The sequence below is a fragment of the Thalassophryne amazonica genome, chromosome 4 (genome assembly GCF_902500255.1).
Source record: "Thalassophryne amazonica chromosome 4, fThaAma1.1, whole genome shotgun sequence".
In the NCBI taxonomy this organism is placed as follows: domain Eukaryota; kingdom Metazoa; phylum Chordata; class Actinopteri; order Batrachoidiformes; family Batrachoididae; genus Thalassophryne; species Thalassophryne amazonica.
In genome coordinates, this window is record NC_047106.1 from 57,802,250 (window position 1) to 57,821,878 (window position 19,629).

General features: G+C 45.5%; 1 protein-coding gene across 1 annotated transcript in view; it reads left to right on the plus strand.

Moving 5' to 3' along the window:
• The window catches only part of ankrd13b (ankyrin repeat domain 13B), a 219,567-nt gene that overhangs the window by 181,462 nt on the left and 18,476 nt on the right, over positions 1–19,629 (plus strand). Inside the window, exons 10-11 of the mRNA XM_034167937.1 lie at positions 3,567–3,703; positions 17,456–17,613. Coding sequence (XP_034023828.1) covers positions 3,567–3,703; positions 17,456–17,613 — 295 coding nt within the window. The remainder of the gene's footprint in view (positions 1–3,566; positions 3,704–17,455; positions 17,614–19,629) is intronic.

Genomic DNA, 19,629 nt, shown 5'->3' on the forward strand with positions numbered 1-19,629 from the left:
GAAAGGTAGGCCTAGGATCAAAGAATGTACAGTTGTGCTCAAAAGTTTACATACCCTGGCAGAAGTTTAGTTTTTTTTTTGTTTTGTTTTGGGGTTTTTTGGCTATTTTTCAGAGAATATGAATGATAACACAATAACTTTTTTTCACTCATGGTTAGTGGTTGGGTGAAGCCATTTATTGTCAAACAACCGTGTTTACTCTTTTGAAATCATAATGACAACACAGACTACCCAAATGACCCTGATCAAAAGTTTACATACTCCTTTTCTTAATACCGTGTGTTGCCCCCTTTAACATCAATGACAGCTTGGAGTCGTTTGTGGTAGTTTTGGATGAAGCTTTCTGATAGTAAAGCTGCCACTGAATATGTCTTGGACTTTAGTTACATTAATTACAAACAACAACATACAAACAGTATGACACTTAATGGTAAATCTGCATGGAGTAGACAGTTCTCAAAAACTGAGTGACTGTGCAAGAAGGAGAAGAGTGAGGAAAGCCACCAAGACACCCAGACAACCCAGGAGAAGTTATAGGCTTATGTGGCTGTGATTGGAGGAATTGTGCACAGTGCAAGCTTTGCATTTTGCATCTCTGCTCTTAGCTTCATAGTGGAGTAGAGCAGAGAAGGATTTTCTTTCACCAGAACAGATCAAATTCAGGCTTGCATCTCAGATGATGCAAGCCACAAATGAAAGTTAACCCCTTTCTAATTAAGTGGTCTTATTCATTTTTGACGGATCGACCACAGCAAGTGAAAATAAATGGAACACTTTCAGATACAGTGGGGAGCCGTACGGGAGCTCCGCAGGGGTGCGTCAGCTCACCATTCCTGTTTACTTTGTACACTAACGATTGTGTTAGCTCTGGGCCTGATCAGTATGTGGTGAAGTTCTCTGATGATACTGTCATTCTGAGTCTACTTTCCAGGTCACTTGATGTTTCTTCCCACATGGCTGCTGTGAATGATTTTGTGGCTTGGTGTGACAACCATAAACTCCAGATAGATACGAACAAGATGGTGGAGATGATGCTGGATCCCAGATCAGCCGGTGACCATAGTCCTGTTGTTATAAACAATCTCACAATTAAACAGGTGACCTCTTACAAATATCTTGGTGTTCATATCGATAGTAAGTTAAGCTGGCAGACACATGTTACTTCTGTCAGTGTCAGAATTCATCAGCGGTTGCACTTTCTGATAGATAGATAGATAGATAGATAGATAGATAGATAGATAGATAGATAGATAGATAGATAGATAGATAGATAGATAGATAGATAGATCGATAGATAGATCGATAGATCGATAGATAGATAGATCGATCGATCGATCGATCGATCCCAGAGGGAAATTCAAGGCATCCAGCAGCTTACACATTAGACAAGACACACACATTGCACCAGACACACAAAATAGGGTTAAGTAAATGAAAGTCTTCTGCGCAGACGCCGTTATTCGGGGTCTGCAAGAACATTATGTTAATCTTCTGCAGAGCTACGATTGAGTCCATTTTTCACTATGGTATCACCGGCTGGTCTGGGAACCTTCCAGTCAAATTGAAAGCACAGATCCATGCCCTTATAAAGACTGCAGGTAAGATCATGGGCCACACTCCTCCCAGTTTTCAAGAACTCTCTAACAGAGCAACCATTACACAAGCAAAAAACATCTTAATGGACAGCTCACATGTTCTGCACTCAGAGTATACCTTGTTAAACTCAGGAAAGAGATATTGTGTTCCTTTGTGCAAATGTAACCGGTACAACCACTCATTTGTTCCATTGACTATTAAGCTTATTAATGAACAAGCTTAAATTGTACTTATGTCATAGGATAAATTTTGCACATTTTTCAGTTGAATGGCGAGTGGTAAATGGCTGTGTGGTTTTAGTAGTATATAGTGGGTTGATTACAGTGATTTTTAAGGTTATATTTGGTTATTTATGCTATTTTATTGTTGGTGATATTTATTTTTGTGGCTTTTACTGTGTAAAGGCTGGTCCTGTTTTTATTGTCTGTGCAGGTGAGCCCCCTCATGCACCAAACTAAATTTCTCCGAAAGGAGACAATTAATAAAGAACTTTGAACTTTGAGATGTACCTTCTGGCAATTTGTAGCTAAACTTTCAGGACATCTTTAAGAAAATCCTCCTCTATACCACTTCATCATAAAGATGTATAACTGGTGATACAAAATCTGCCAGTGTATGTAAACGTTTGAGCACAACTGTAAGTCCTGTAGATGCCCTGATGCTCATCAGGCTGGTGTTTGCCTTCAAATCCTATAGTCTACAAACCTCTGCAGAATGGGACACCAGTCCATCATAGATTAATTCCTCAGCAAATGGAGGTGGTTGCGTAACAGTGTGCACTTTGTACTGGGACGCCAGCAATTTGAGGTTCGCTTCCCGATTGCAGCCACACTCCCAACTGGCACTCTTAACAACAGTGCTGGGGAGGAGTGAAAGACACGTGCCGTGGGCCCTTCTGGAAATACGTCCTTCGATGAGACTTTCGTTGGTTACCCACGTTAAATAAGAGAACCTCAACCTCAAAGGTTGGCAACCATTTACTGCTCAGTAGACTGGGACAAAACAAATAAAGTGTATTTTCAAGGGATTCACAGGCCTTGAATGGAACCCTGGTCTATATATTGGTCATCCAGCTTCTATACAATAGGGCCACCTGCTTTTAGATAAAATAAATAATAATAAATAATAAATAAAAATAGCCCATTAAATATTGGTGCAGGGCAGAACAGTGGCTTAGTGGTTAGCACTGATGCCTCACAACAAGAAGGTTGTGGGATCGGTTCACGCCCTTTCTGTATGGAGTTTGCATGTTCTCCCCGTGTCTATGTGGGTTCCCTCCGGGTGCTCCGGCTTCCTCCTACATCCAAAAACATGCAGGTTAGGTGAACTTGAAACTTTAAATAGACCATAGGAGTGTGTGTCGGTGGGAATGTGTTTTTCTGTCTCTATGTGACCCTACAATCAACTGGCATTATGTTCAGTGTGTAACCCACTTCACGACCTATGTCTACTTGGATAGGCTCCAGCCCCTCATAACCCTTAATTGGAGTAAGTGGGTATAGAAAAAGGATGGAAGGATGGATGGATATTGGTGCAGATACAACTCAAGTGTCAGATCTTGGCTTTGATCCTGTGAAGTTTGATCTTTCATCTTAATTCCTTTGATTCTGAGCCTATTTTTGATGTTTCATTTCTGTTCCTGATTTCAGCAATACTGATTACAGACAAGCATTTAGACTTACAGTAAAGGAAACATATCCTCCTTGGTGAGATTCAAAGATTAGTGATCAAGATCAAAGATTATGGATGAGAGATCAGGAACAAAGTTCAGCAATCAGGCTCTAAGGGCAGAGATGTTTGTTTTTTTAAGGGTGAACAGGAGCAAAGTGTTCAATGAGATCAAAGGAATAAGTCACAATGAAAAAGAGCAATAAAAGAAAAAAGTAATCAGATCACTGAATCCTTGGCAAAGGGCCTGCTCTCTGACTGCGCTTTGAGTTTTCATTATTTTTTGCTCTATCTTTCTGCAGGCACTGGTGACACAAATGTCATGTCCTATTGTGACCAACCCTGCAGCGCTGACAGCTGAGGAATACTTCAATTCCAGCTCCTCTCCAACACAGAGGGACATCGGCCACCCGTGTCAACTCACCACAAAGACCCAGAGGTGACACAGCCATGTGCAGACTGACACAGACTGACAGGAAGAGTCGTGTATGACTACTTGTCAGCCACCGTCCAAAATTACTGCCAAGTGCCAAATCTGACAAACTGACAATGGACACACACTGAAAAGCAGACACACACTCATACATAAAGAGTAAACTCAACTGCCCATGACAGCTGACCACCAAAATCCTCAGGTGAATGACAAAATCAGTAACACATGAACTCACACTGTTCAATAGTTATTTGATAAGCTTAAAGAAAATGTGTTTTAGTCCATGACAGTTCAGCTAATTTTGACCATTCAATGACTGAACGTTATAGAGTTATGGGGTACGAGCAGTGGGGTGACCAAGTGATCAGTGCACTTGTTTCCAAAACAGAAGGTTCCTGGTTCAAGGTCCCACACACCTGTTTTCCACGTAACATCAGGCAAACAGACAAAAAATAATAGCAGAAAAGTTTTTGCTGTTTTGAATGCTTGGTCTCCAAAGTAACAGGCAAACAAGGTCCAGGAATCCAGTGGATTCTGTGGCATACATGATAGTTAAGCATACCAGATGGTGCAAAATGTACCTGTTTAAAGTTCAGTTAGCAAAATCAATCAAGTGTTTGCATCACATTTTGACCAAAATGGAGCAACTTTATTTTTTCCATGTACAAACTGATGGAACCCCAAACCTGAGGAAACCCATTTTGGTCGCTTGTACCCAAGATCTAGTTCTTTTGGTCATGAGCCATCCCTCATGACCATATCGGTGAAAGTAGGAACAAAGATTGTCCAGTAGATCAGGAGCTGGTGGCCAGGACGGAACCCGCATTGTTCCTCTTCAATCCGAGGTGCGATTATCTGCAATCTTAAAACAAGGTCATATTTCACTAAGAATCCTGTAGCTACCTGGTTAGCCAAGGACTTCTTTTACACAGAATCGTGAACATGCTACCACATCGTCTGTGTTCTCATCAGTTGGCCTGTTTTCACTTTGCTGTATTGTTTTATTTTTTCATTTTGGACCTTAATAAGGAGTAACAGGAAGCCATGAAAATCTGCTAAATCTGGACTCCATATTGATGATTGGGCAAGTTCAAATGTACGAGGTCTGTCCCCTGTGAGCACGCCTTGTGGAAGGAGTGGTCCCGCCCCCTCGTCGGATTTTCATTGTCTGGAAATGGCGGAATGAAAAGGACTTTTTTTCCATCAGAATTTTTTCAGAAGCTGTTAGAGACTGGCACCTGGAAACCATTCGAAAAATTTATCTGGCTTTCAGTGAAAATTTTACGGGCTTCACAGAGAATAAGGACTTTAACTACAGGTTTAAGGACCCCTTTAAAGGACGGTCGGTGCGCCGCGCTGCGAGCTGCGACGATGCGGCACAAACCACTGGATCATTTCTAAGCTGATGGCTCTGTGGATACGAGACCGTCGTGTGCTCTTTCTCTGGTTATCACAAGACCTGGACATCAGCCATTTTCCGGCAGATTTCACTTTTAACAAGAGATTTTGTCATGGAAAGCCGCGCGGAGGCTTCGCGCGTCACGACCGATTCGCTGATGAAGCGAGACAAAAGAACACCTCCGTTTCGGAGTATTAGAGGACAAGTTGGGACATGTCCAGCTCTCCACAAGTTCTTTTATACTCACTGGGCTGGTAAGCACTGAAAGCCGAGATAGACATAATTTTTCGAATGGTTTCCAGGTGCCAGTCTCTAACAGCTTCTGAAAAAATTCTGATGGAAAAAAAGTCCTTTTCATTCCGCCATTTCCAGACAATGAAAATCCGACGAGGGGGCGGGACCACTCCTTCCACAAGGTGTGCTCACAGGCGAATGACGTCACTGACAGGCGTGGAAAAACTCGCGCATGCGCACAAGGGTTCAAGCATGTCTGACGTAAAAACATATGAATGAAATCCATATAGTTTTTGAAAAAAATAAAAAGGTACGATACTTTACGGACAGACCTCATATCATTGATTATTCTCTTTGAAGCCACTGGCTTTTAGCTGAATTAGTCTGTGTGTGTGCAACCCTTAACGGTGCTTTAACTGGGAAAGTACAGCTGGATCTGGAAGTACAGCATATTTAGAAGTCAAAGAAAATAACTGCAGTGGGTGTTTTTTGTGTGTGTGTGGTCTTTTGATTTACAGTGTTTCGTATCCCTAAGCGTTCAGTAATCATTAAGGAATGATGAGCATGGCACAGCTTGGCAGGTCTGCTGAGAGCAGGCTGTCTTCAAAAATTTATTGATTGTGCTCAAAGGAAGATGAGTGAGGGAAGCCACTAAAGATGCCAGCGACATCTGTGATGGAGGTACAAACTTCAGTGGCTGTGCTTTGAGAGACTGTGCTTGTTGCTTCATGGATCATAACCTTTTTGGTAGAGTGGTACAGAGACGCTGTACAGTGTGAAGAGACAGAGTATGGAACACCCATGATTTTGTGTCACATTTGAATAAATCCCACCCACTGGCCCACTTTACCCTTGACTAACACAAAAATCTTTCACCATGTTTAATCCATATTGGCCCCAAACTATTTGAGTTAAACGGGATCTAAAGTTTGGCCTTTCAAGGTCACCCAAGGTAAAAAATCAAAGATAAAGTTAATACCTGACCTCATATGAGTGTTTCATACTAACTATAGGTGTGTCTTTAACCAGTTCCTCTGAGTAGCCATTCTCAATGAGTTTGACATTTCAAGGACACTGAAGTTCAAATGTCATGTGATCAATAGAAAAGTGATACATAAATTCATCCTTTTTAAAAAATATATATATTTATTGCTTTCCATTTTTCACATAGAACATAAACACAACATGCGCAGCAAAACAATCCCTAACTACAATAATCTGAGAGGGGGGCTTATATCTTTACATTAGAAATTCACAGGACAAAATGGTGGATGTGTGTCCTTCATTATAGTCCAAAAAGGGTTTATATGTACTGTAAAAAGTGTCAATCTTAGAATGGACCAGGCAAGTCAAAAAATCAAGCGGGATGTACTCCAGTAAAGCTTTCTCCACCCAGTGACAGTAGGTGACTTATTGGAAATCCATTGTAACAAAATGTTCTTCATTATACAATTTACTATTGTATTTGTTGTTAATCTGCTGACTTGGGAGACCAAGAAGAAGAGACACAGGATTGAGAGCTATGTTAATCTTGCTAATTTTTCTGATTTCGATTAAGATGGATTCCCAGTATCTCTCGATGTTGAGGCATGATCAGAGACAGTGTGTAAGACTGCCTTCATGTATTTTCCATTTAGGATACTGTGAAGAAGAGCCTGGTTTAAATTTAGACACTTGATTTGAGGCCAAATGAGCTCTATGCAGTAATTTAAGTTGCAAAGACCACAAGCGATTACAAGGTGAAATTTTTTAGGTAGCGTTCCAAATACTGCTCCACATTTCTTCTGTAATATCAAAATCCAGTTCTCTGAGCCAACATCAAAGATTCAGGGTTACAGTGGTTTTTCAGTGTCTTATAATATATATTAAGTCACACATCACAAGTGTCAAAAAACAATGCCAGAAACTTCAGTGTCTTTGAGTAAAGTTGTTTCTTTTTTTTATAAAATCTCTTACCTGAACGAAATGGAAAAGATTATTTTTTTCCTATTCTAAAAGCTTTTACCACTTGACTTAATGACATGAGGATACCTTGCTTGAAAAGACAACCAAAAGAGGAAATACCCTTTGTTACCCATTCACTAAAACCTGCGTCTAGCAAACCTGGAAGGAAGTCAGGATTATGTACAATCAGGGTAAAGGGGGATGTTTTCCCAGCTCTCCCTTCAATATGCTGAGCTGCTCTCCATGCCCTGACTGTATTCATAATTATCGGAGTACTACAACTTTTTTAACCATTTTCATTGTTTTTAGGAAAAGCAAACTCTTGAGAGGGCAGTCACGTAATGAAGCTTCTATGTCTAACCACACCACTCTTGAATTTCCCGTGTCCATTCCCAGGCATAAAGTAGCAGAAAACTCAACTGGTATTTTTTTCAAATCTAGAAAATCCAAGCCTCCCATATTTTTTTGGAGCTGTAATATTGACATTTTTATGAAGACCCATTTTTTGCTCTGAACAGAGTGTCTGAAATGCATTTGTCCTGTCATGAACATACTGAGATTACATAATCCTACCCATAATGCACTGCTGGGCACAGCATGTGCTCACAAAACCTTAAAAATTTGCACATTACTTTAAAACTAAAACATATATCTGATATTTTCACTTCATAAAACTTCAGACATGACAGTAATTTTAAATAAGTTGTCCAAAATTAGTTTAGTTAAAATTTGAACCATAAGTTAAAAATGTATGCCTCTGGATGACTTACGTGATATTGCCAGCATATCAGTATGGTATTAAAGAAAATAACTTTTTTTTTGTGACCAGTTGTCCTTTGTCTGCAGAGGATAGAGATGTTTTTTATAGTAGCAGCGCTCTTCTGTTTGCAGAGAATAAAACTGTACATCTGTTACAAAACTTTTAACAGGTAGGTGTTGAACTGATTTTAAAAATGCTTGTCGCTGTTCAGCTTTGTGTTGTGTGGGCTGCTGAAGAGGAGGTACTGCTGGCCCACCACCAGAGGGCGCCCTGCCTGAAGTGCGGGCTTCAGGCACGAGAGGGCGCCGGAGCATCTGGGAGTGGCAGCTGGCAGTCATCACCAGCACCAGCTGTCACTCATCATCACCACAACCACATCTCCATAAAAGCCGGGCAGCATCTTCACCTCACTGCCGAGAAATCGTCTACCAATCAGGTAAACACTCAGCCGTTGTTTTGTGCCATACAACATTCTGAACATTTGCAGGCGTACCTGTTTGACTGGTCAGCAGCTGGAAGCTGGGAGGAGACGACGTTCTTCGCTCCTTGGATAAGTAGTCTTTCAGGCGCTGCACGTTTTTGTTCCTGTGTGACTGTGCTTAAGAGGTGGAGGTGTTTCCCACCCTTTCTGACTGTTTGCTGGGTGTTCACGCACCCACCATCACCTGTCTGTTCTTCCTGCCAGCAGTACCCAATCTGACAGCCGGAGGTAGTGGCCACCTGGGGACCCAGCGCTTGGTGGCTCCGGGGTGCTTCAGATCCGGTGGCAGTGGAAAGCGTGTGGGATCCGGCTCTTTTCTGGACGAGCGTCTTCTATCCTCGAGCCTGCCCACACGTCACCGTGAATTATTGACTGTTGACTGTTGAATGTCATTTCTTAATAACATTTACATTTACTCTGATGGACTACCCAGCAGTAGGGAATAAGTTTCATTACACTAGAAGTCTTTCAGAAAGCGCTGTAACTAGGTTTAAGGATATGATTCCTTCTTTATGTTCTCTAATGCCATATAACAACACAGTGCAGAGTAGCTACCTAAACTCTGTAAGGGAGATAGAGTATCTCGTCAATAGTTTTACATCCTCATTGAAGACAACTTTGGATGCTGTAGCTCCTCTGAAAAAGAGAGCTTTAAATCAGAAGTGTCTGACTCCGTGGTATAACTCACAAACTCGTAGCTTAAAGCAGATAACCCGTAAGTTGGAGAGGAAATGGCGTCTCACTAATTTAGAAGATCTTCACTTAGCCTGGAAAAAGAGTCTGTTGCTCTATAAAAAAGCCCTCCGTAAAGCTAGGACATCTTTCTACTCATCACTAATTGAAGAAAATAAGAACAACCCCAGGTTTCTTTTCAGCACTGTAGCCAGGCTGACAAAGAGTCAGAGCTCTATTGAGCTGAGTATTCCATTAACTTTAACTAGTAATGACTTCATGACTTTCTTTGCTAACAAAATTTTAACTATTAGAGAAAAAATTACTCATAACCATCCCAAAGACGTATCGTTATCTTTGGCTGCTTTCAGTGATGCCGGTATTTGGTTAGACTCTTTCTCTCCGATTGTTCTGTCTGAGTTATTTTCATTAGTTACTTCATCCAAACCATCAACATGTTTATTAGACCCATTCCTACCAGGCTGCTCAAGGAAGCCCTACCATTATTTAATGCTTCGATCTTAAATATGATCAATCTATCTTTATTAGTTGGCTATGTACCACAGGCTTTTAAGGTGGCAGTAATTAAACCATTACTTAAAAAGCCATCACTTGACCCAGCTATCTTAGCTAATTATAGGCCAATCTCCAACCTTCCTTTTCTCTCAAAAATTCTTGAAAGGGTAGTTGTAAAACAGCTAACTGATCATCTGCAGAGGAATGGTCTATTTGAAGAGTTTCAGTCAGGTTTTAGAATTCATCATAGTACAGAAACAGCATTAGTGAAGGTTACAAATGATCTTCTTATGGCCTTGGACAGTGGACTCATCTCTGTGCTTGTTCTGTTAGACCTCAGTGCTGCTTTTGATACTGTTGACCATAAAATTTTATTACAGAGATTAGAGCGTGCCATAGGTATTAAAGGCACTGCGCTGCGGTGGTTTGAATCATATTTGTCTAATAGATTACAATTTGTTCATGTAAATGGGGAATCTTCTTCACAGACTAAAGTTAATTATGGAGTTCCACAAGGTTCTGTGCTAGGACCAATTTTATTCACTTTATATATGCTTCCCTTAGGCAGTATTATTAGACGGTATTGCTTAAATTTTCATTGTTACGCAGATGATACCCAGCTTTATCTATCCATGAAGCCAGAGGACACACACCAATTAGCTAAACTGCAGGATTGTCTTACAGACATAAAGACATGGATGACCTCTAATTTCCTGCTTTTAAACTCAGATAAAACTGAAGTTATTGTACTTGGCCCCACAAATCTTAGAAACATGGTGTCTAACCAGATCCTTACTCTGGATGGCATTACCCTGACCTCTAGTAATACTGTGAGAAATCTTGGAGTCATTTTTGATCAGGATATGTCATTCAAAGCGCATATTAAACAAATATGTAGGACTGCTTTTTTGCATTTACGCAATATCTCTAAAATCAGAAAGGTCTTGTCTCAGAGTGATGCTGAAAAACTAATTCATGCATTTATTTCCTCTAGGCTGGACTATTGTAATTCATTATTATCAGGTTGTCCTAAAAGTTCCCTAAAAAGCCTTCAGTTAATTCAAAATGCTGCAGCTAGAGTACTGACGGGGACTAGAAGGAGAGAGCATATCTCACCTATATTGGCCTCTCTTCATTGGCTTCCTGTTAATTCTAGAATAGAATTTAAAATTCTTCTTCTTACTTATAAGGTTTTGAATAATCAGGTCCCATCTTATCTTAGGGACCTCGTAGTACCATATCACCCCAATAGAGCGCTTCGCTCTCAGACTGCAGGCTTACTTGTAGTTCCTAGGGTTTGTAAGAGTAGAATGGGAGGCAGAGCCTTCAGCTTTCAGGCTCCTCTCCTGTGGAACCAGCTCCCAATTCAGATCAGGGAGACAGACACCCTCTCTACTTTTAAGATTAGGCTTAAAACTTTCCTTTTTGCTAAAGCTTATAGTTAGGGCTGGATCAGGTGACCCTGAACCATCCCTTAGTTATGCTGCTATAGACGTAGACTGCTGGGGGGTTCCCATGATGCACTGTTTCTTTCTCTTTTTGCTCTGTATGCACCACTCTGCATTTAATCATTAGTGATCGATCTCTGCTCCCCTCCACAGCATGTCTTTTTCCTGGTTCTCTCCCTCAGCCCCAACCAGTCCCAGCAGAAGACTGCCCCTCCCTGAGCCTGGTTCTGCTGGAGGTTTCTTCCTGTTAAAAGGGAGTTTTTCCTTCCCACTGTAGCCAAGTGCTTGCTCACAGGGGGTCGTTTTGACCGTTGGGGTTTTACATAATTATTGTATGGCCTTGCCTTACAATATAAAGCGCCTTGGGGCAACTGTTTGTTGTGATTTGGCGCTATATAAAAAAAATTGATTGATTGATTGATTGATCTCAGTTGTGTTGTCTGTTGCTCTGTTGTGCACATTGACAACATTAAATTGTTATATTTTGGCTTATTCCATTGTCCGTTCATTTGCGCCCCCTGTTGTGGGTCCGTGTACCTACACTTTCACAACAGGATTTCTCGGCCAGCGTCATGGATCCCGAGGGGCGTCAACCATCGATTGAACCGCCAATGGAAACACAGGGTGCACAGGCGTCGGCAGGAGGCGTGTTAGGTGAACTGCAGCACATCTTAACCGCCTTCACTCCTTGGTTGGACTTGGTAACTGAGCAGAACGTTATACTTAACTGGAGGATGGAGGCTCTCACCGCCCAGGTGGAAGCGCGCACTCAGGGCGCTGCTGCAGCACCTCCTCCTGCTGACCGAGCACTAAATACAGACATTCCAGTGGTGATTCAACGAACCCACCCCCCATCCCCTGAAGCATACATAAGCCCTCCGGAACCGTACGGAGGTTGTGTCGAGACGTGCGCAGACTTCTTAATGCAGTGTTTGCTCATCTTTGCACAGCGTCCCGTTATGTACGCGTCAGATGCCAGCCGGGTGGCTTATGTTATTAATTTGCTTCGAGGAGAGGCACGCGCCTGGGCTACGGCGCTCTGGGAGCAAAATTCACGGCTCCTAACAACATATACTGGGTTTGTGAGGGAGTTTAAACAGGTGTTTGATCATCCCAATAGAGGCGAGAGCGCTTCGACCGTGCTGCTGTCAATGAGACAGGGACGTCGGAGTGCAGCCGAGTATGCAGTCGACTTCCGCATTGCGGCTGCGAGGTCCGGCTGGAATAACGTTGCACTCTGCGCCGCCTTCGTAAACGGACTGTCTCCGGTCCTGAAGGAGCACCTGCTGGCTAAGGATGAGCTGCAGGATTTTGACGGGCTTGTTGACCTGGTCATATGGTTAGGCAACCGGTTAGAAGAACACCGTCGGGAGCGGGGCGAAGGGCGTGGCCGGGCGCGAGCCGTACCTCTTCCTTCCGGGTCCGAAAGAGTGCCGCCGTCCCCACGCTCCACAGTCAGAGAGCTCCATGGGGCAACAGCTCCCCCTGCTGACGAAGCTATGGACATGAGCAGGGCTAAAGTAAAATCACATGACAGACAACGGAGGCTGGCTCGCAGAGAATGTTTTTTCTGTGGCTCGAATGAGCACATACAAAGAAACTGCCCCAAGCGGTTAAACTTCAACGCCCGCCCTTAGAGACTGGGTTAAGGGTGGGCCATAACATCCACGCGGGGAAAGCCCGTAGATCCGCACGCATCCCAGTGACGATCCTTTGTGGGGATCTTACCCTTCACTCTCCAGCACTGGTGGACACGGGGTCTGAAGGGAATCTGCTGGACAGCAGATGGGCCAGGGAGGTAGGGCTCCCTCTAGTGGCTCTACCTTCACCATTGAAGGTACGGGCACTAGATGGCACCCTTCTCCCATTAATCACACACTAGACACCACCCGTGACTTTGGTGGTGTCTGGGAATCACAGGGAGGAGATTGTGTTCTATGTAACACCTTCTACCTCCCGAGTGATTTTGGGATTTCCATGGATGATTAAACACAATCCCCGGATTGATTGGCCATCTGGGGTAGTGACGCAGTGGAGCAACACCTGCCACCGGGAATGTTTAGGATCCTCGGTTCCACCCGGTGTGACAGCTAATGAGGAGGTTAAAGTCCCCCCCAATCTGTCGGCGGTGCCGGAGGAGTACCATGATCTTGCTGACATTTTCAGCAAAGATCTGGCACTCACTCTTCCCCCGCACCGTCCGTATGATTGTGCCATTGATTTGATCCCGGGCGCTGAGTACCCGTCCAGCAGGTTGTACAGTCTCTCTCGTCCTGAGCGCAAATCAATGGAGACCTACATCCGGGAGTCCTTAGCTGCCGGGTTGATCCGGAACTCCACCTCCCCGATGGGTGCAGGTTTCTTTTTCGTGGGCAAAAAGGACGGCGGACTCCGTCCATGCATAGACTACAGAGGGCTGAACGAAGTCACGGTTCGCAATCGATACCTGCTGCCTCTGCTAGATTCTGTGTTCACGCCCTTGCATGGAGCCCAAATCTTGACCAAACTAGATCTTAGGAATGCGTATCACCTGGTTCGGATCCGGAAGGGAGACGAGTGGAAGACGGCATTTAACACCCCGTTAGGTCACTTTGAGTACCTGGTCATGCCGTTCGGCCTCACCAATGCGCCCGCGACGGTCCAAGCATTGGTTAATGATGTCTTGCGGGACTTCCTGCACCGGTTCGTCTTCGTATACCTGGACGATATCCTCATCTTCTCCCCGGATCCTGAGACTCGTGCAGCATGTACGTCAGGTCCTGCAGCGGTTGTTGGAGAACCGGTTGTTTGTGAAGGGCGAGAAGTGCGAGTTCCACCGTACTTCTTTGTCCTTCCTGGGGTTCATCATCTCCTCCATCTCCGTTGCACCCGATCCGGCCAAGGTAGCGGCGGTGAGAGATTGGCCCCAACCGACAAGCCGTAGGAAATTGCAACAGTTCCTCGGTTTTGCAAATTTCTACCGGAGGTTCATAAAGGGCTATAGCCAGGTAGTTAGCCCCCTGACGGCCCTAACCTCCACTAAAGTCCCCTTCACCTGATCGCATCGGTGCGAAGCCGCGTTTAAGGAGTTGAAACGTCGGTTCTCGTCTGCACCCGTTCTGGTGCAGCCCGATCCCAATCGCCAGTTTGTAGTCGAAGTGGATGCCTCTGACTCAGGGATCGGAGCTGTGCTGTCCCAGAGCGGAGAGTCCGATAAGGTTCTCCATCCTTGTGCCTATTTTTCCCGTAGGTTGACCCCGGCAGAGTGGAACTACGACGTCGGAAATCGGGAACTCCTAGTGGTGAAAGAGGCTCTTGAGGAGTGGAGACACCTGTTGGAGGGAGCTACAGTGCCCTTCACAGTTTTCACGGACCATCGGAACCTGGAGTACATCTGGACCGCCAGGCGTCTGAACCCCAGGCAAGCCCGCTGGTCACTGTTCTTCGGGCGTTTTGACTTCCGGATCACCTACCGCCCCGGGACCAAAAACCAGTGATCTGACGCCCTGTCCCGGGTCCACGAAGAGGAGGTCAAGGTCGAGCTGTCAGATCCACCGGAACCCATCATCCCCGAGTCCACTATCGTGGCCGCCTTCACCTGGGACGTGGAGAAGACCGTCCGGGAGGCCCTGGCACGGAACCCGGACCCGGGGACCGGCCCAAAGAACAGACTTTACGTCCCACCAGAAGCCAGAGCTGCAGTCCTGGACTTCTGTCACGGATCCAAGCTCTCCTGTCATCCTGGGGTGCGAAGAACCGTGGCAGTGGTCTGGCAGCACTTCTGGTGGGCGTCTATGGAAGCCGATGTCCAGGAGTACGTCCAGGCCTGCACCACCTGCGCCAGGGGAAAGGCTGACCACCAACGGGCACAGGGACTCCTCCAGCCGTTACCTGTGCCTCACCGCCCCTGGTCCCACATCACGGGCCTCCCGCCTTCCCAGGGCATGACCACCATCTTCACGATAGTGGACCGGTTCTCCAAGGCGGCCCACTTCGTGGCCTTCCCGAAGCTCCCGATGGCCCAGGAGACTGCAGACCTCCTGGTCCACCACGTTGTACGTCTGCATGGGATTCCATCCGACGTCGTCTCTGACAGTGGTCCCCAGTTCTCCTCGCACGTCTGGAGGAGTTTCTGTAGGGAACTGGGGGCCACCATGAGCCTCTCGTCCGGGTACCATCCCCAGACAAACGGACAGGTAGAGTGGGCCAACCAGGAATTGGAACAGGCCCTTCGCTGTGTGACCTCAGCGCACCCGACGGCCTGGAACAACCATCTGGCCTGCATCGAGTTCGCACCCAACAGCCAAGTTTCATCTGCCACCGGCCTCTCCCCGTTTGAAGTATGTTTGGGGTACCAGCCCCCATTGTTTCTGCTTGTGGAGGGAGAGGTCGGGGTGCCCTCGGTCCAGGCCCATCTGAGGAGGTGCCGTCGGGTGTGGCGCTCTGCCCGCTCTGCCCTGCTCAAAGCCCGGATGAGGGACAAGGCCCATGCAGACCGCCGGCGATCCCCGGCCCCTGCATGCCAGCCCGGGCAGGAGGTTTGGCTGTCAACGAAGGACATTCCATTGCAGGTGGAGTCACAAAAACTAAAAGACCGGTACATCAGCCCCTTCTCCATCCTCAAGGTCCTCAGCCCGGCGGGGGGGTCTTGTTGTGTGGGCCGCTGAAGAGGAGGTACTGCTGGCACGAGAGGGCGCCGGAGCAACCGGGAGTGGCAGCTGGCAGTCATCACCAGCACCAGCTGTCACTCATCATCACCACAACCACATCTCCATAAAAGCCGGGCAGCATCTTCACCTCACTGCCGAGAAATCGTCTACCAATCAGGTAAACACTCAGCCGTTGTTTTGTGCCATACAACATTCTGAACATTTGCAGGCGTACCTGTTTGACTGGTCAGCAGCTGGAAGGGAGGAGGAGGGACGACGTTCTTCGCTCCTTGGATAAGTAGTCTTTCAGGCGCTGCACGTTTTTGTTCCTGTGTGACTGTGCTTAAGAGGTGGAGGTGTTTCCCACCCTTTCTGACTGTTTGCTGGGTGTTCACGCACCCACCATCACCTGTCTGTTCTTCCTGCCTGCAGTACCCGATCTGACAGCCGGAGGCAGTGGCCACCTGGGGACCCAGCGCTTGGTGGCTCCAGGGTGCTTCAGATCCGGTGGCAGTGGAAAGCGTGTGGGATCCGGCTCTTTTCTGGACGGGCGTCTTCTATCCTCGAGCCTGCCCACACGTCACCGTGAATTATTGACTGTTGATCTCAATTGTGTTGTCTGTTGCTCTGTTGTGCACATTCACAACATTAAATCGTTATATTTTGGCTTATTCCATTGTCCGTTCATTTGCGCCCCCTGTTGTGGGTCCGTGTACCTACACTTTCACAACACTTTGTTTACTTTGTTTATTGGTCTAAAAGTTATCGGACAAAAATTAATTGGAAGATAATTGGTCCGATAATGGTTTTTAAAGTTATCTAAAAAGATAATCCGATAATGAAAACATTATCTTCGATAATTATCGGAACTGTGCCCACCACTGCCCAAGGCCACACATATAGACAGACAAACACATTCACAACAACGGTCAGTTTAAAGATTGAATTTCACCTGAGCTGCATGTCTGTAGTACTGTGAAGAAGCCGGAGCCCCCAAAGGGAACCCACGCAAACACAGGGAGAACATGCAAACTCTACACAGAAAGGACTAGGTGGGAATCGATCCCAGGACCTTTTTGCTGTGAGCCAACAGTACTAATCACTAACCCACCCTGCTGCTCTAGTCCAGATCATTTGGTCTAAATCGGACTAAGCGCGTGAGGACAGCCTGCTCTTAGCACTTTTCCCACTTGGTGCCATACTGTTTTCTGTTGCTGAATTATTGCATTAACTGAATCCTGAGTAGATATATAACACATGAAATCATCTGTAGTTGTTTTATTTGCTGATTTGCAAATTAAATAATGAGGAAACAACACACACCTGACTGTGAAATGACTCAGCACCTAACAGTTAGATTTTTGATTTCTTCAAAATTGGAGAAAGTTGCACAAAGTGCTGAACTGTCCACCTGGTTTATCTGTAAGCACCTGCACCTTACACAACTAAATATATGTGGATTCACTCTAATTTGCAGTGTTTATAGATGACGTGTTTGCTCATGTTTATCTGCAGATTTCTGAACACATCATCAGTCAGCTTACCAGCTGTGTGTGTGTGTGTGTGTGTGTGTGTGTGTGTGTGTGTGTGTGTGTGTGTGTGTGTGTGTGTGTGTGTGTGTGTGTGTGTGTGTGTGTGTGTGTGCGCATGCGCACATATGTGTGTTTGTTTTCCAGGTTCAAAGCAAAGCTGTGGTTGTGTGAGTCCCATCCTTTGTCCCTGGCAGAACAAGTTGTGCCTATAATCGATCTCATGGCGATCTCAAATGCCCTGTTTGCTAAGCTGCGTGACTTCATCACTCTGCGCTTGCCGCCTGGTTTCCCCATCAAGATTGGTGAGAACCTTGGAAGTGGGACGGGTGCGTGATGGGAGGCTGGATATATCAACGTTTGACCAGGAGAGTAAAATAAAGAGAGAGGTTCAGTAGAGTGTGTCGGCGCCAAAAAAAACCCCTTCTGTCTCACATAGTAACAAAAAGATAATTAACTCTTGCATCTGAGTGATGATACAAAATGGATGGATTCAAAATGACCTCTAGCACGCCACTGATGTGAATGTCTCTGACTAAACAATCAGAAGCAGACTTCATGAGAGTGGCCTGAGGGCCCGACATCCTGTAGTGGGCCCTGTGCTCACTGGCCGGCACCGTGGAGCTCGATTGTAAATATAAAACACCAGAATTGGCAGTTTCGACCCTGGAACCCTGTGCTTTTCACAGATGAGAGCAAGTTCAACCAGAGCACATGTGACAGATGTGAAAGAGTCTGGAGAAGCCTTGGGGAATGTTATGCTGCCTGCAACATCATTCAGCATGGCTGGTTTGGTTGGTGATGCTCCGGGGAGGCATACCCTTGGAAGGATGCACAGACCTCTACAGGCTAGACAGCGTCACCCTGACTGCTATTAGGTATCGAGATGAAGTCCTTGGACCCACTGTCAAACCCTACACTGGTGCAGTGGGTCCTGGGTTCCTACTGGTGCCTGAAAATGCTCATGTGGTGAGAGTATGCAGGCAGTTACTGCAGGATGAAGGAATTGACACTGTTGACTGGCCCCCGCACTCATCTGTCCTAAAGCCAATAAAACACCTCTGGGACATTATGTTTTGGTTCCATCCGATGCTGCCAGGTTGCACCACAGACCTGACCTGGGTGGAGGTCCTCCAGGACACTATCCATCGTCTCATTAAGAGCCCCGACTTTGTCAGGCATACATACAAGCACGTGGGGTTTCTACAGAATACCAATACCGAGTACCATTTTGAGTTGCTGCAATGAAATTTTTGGCAAAATTCAGCCCTCTGTAATGCCTAGTTCACACAACAGAATTTTAAAATTATCTGTAGGTTTCCAAAACCTGAGACCACACACGTGAAGATAAAAAAAAAAAAATCATACATCTGACAGGTTTGGTCGTCCAGTCTGTGGTGTTCAGCCACATGGCGAAGTCAATACACCACACATGAACAGATTTCACACACGAACATTCCCAGGTCAGATAGGAAATCTCGCAAAATCTCTTGAGATTAAATGTGATTTAAGAGTAAACAGACGGCGATAGTTTGTGTATTATTTAAAACAGAGGGGGGGAAAAATGATACAAAAAGAAAAAGAAAAGGCATTTTTTAAAGGTGTGGACACAGCGTGACCACAGCGTGACCACCGCACTTTCTGGTAAGTCAGTACAGCTGTTTTGATTTTATTTTCCGCTCCGTGCGTCCGTCACCTCGCTTTCTGATTGGCTGCACATCACATTCAGCAGGCTGCGTGCTCGTTTGTGGTCGGGGGACACAACACACACTGCGATATCGGGCCAAGACAATCCAACATGTTGAATATCCCGGATTTGTGATCGGAGCGCCCCAGACGTCCTTCCGAGCAGATCAGAGTGCTCTTAACACACCACACACGGCAGGAATATCTGATAAGATTATCTTTAGCATCATCACGATTGTCGGGGTGTCCTTAAGATTATCTGAAGGGTTTGTTATAACAAACCGAAGCAAACTCAAAATACAGGCATCAGTGGAAGATATGCTACTTCACCCGGAATAAGCTTAACTAATAGATTTAATCTTTTGTCTGAAACTGAGAACAATGAACAGAGAAAAATAGAAAATGTTAGTTACGGTGCAAAGCAGAAATCATGAAGTTAAAACAGTAAAGCAGAGGAGGGAACGAACTGTGCCAAGAGTCAAGGGCGGCACTGAGATACTGGTTATCGGTGACAGCGCAATCTCTAACATAAACATGAACAGAATACACACTTGTAGTTTCCCAAGTGCTATGGTCTCTGACATGACAGAACAACTACCGGAAGTACTAGCGACACACAAAGGTGTGAAACGGTA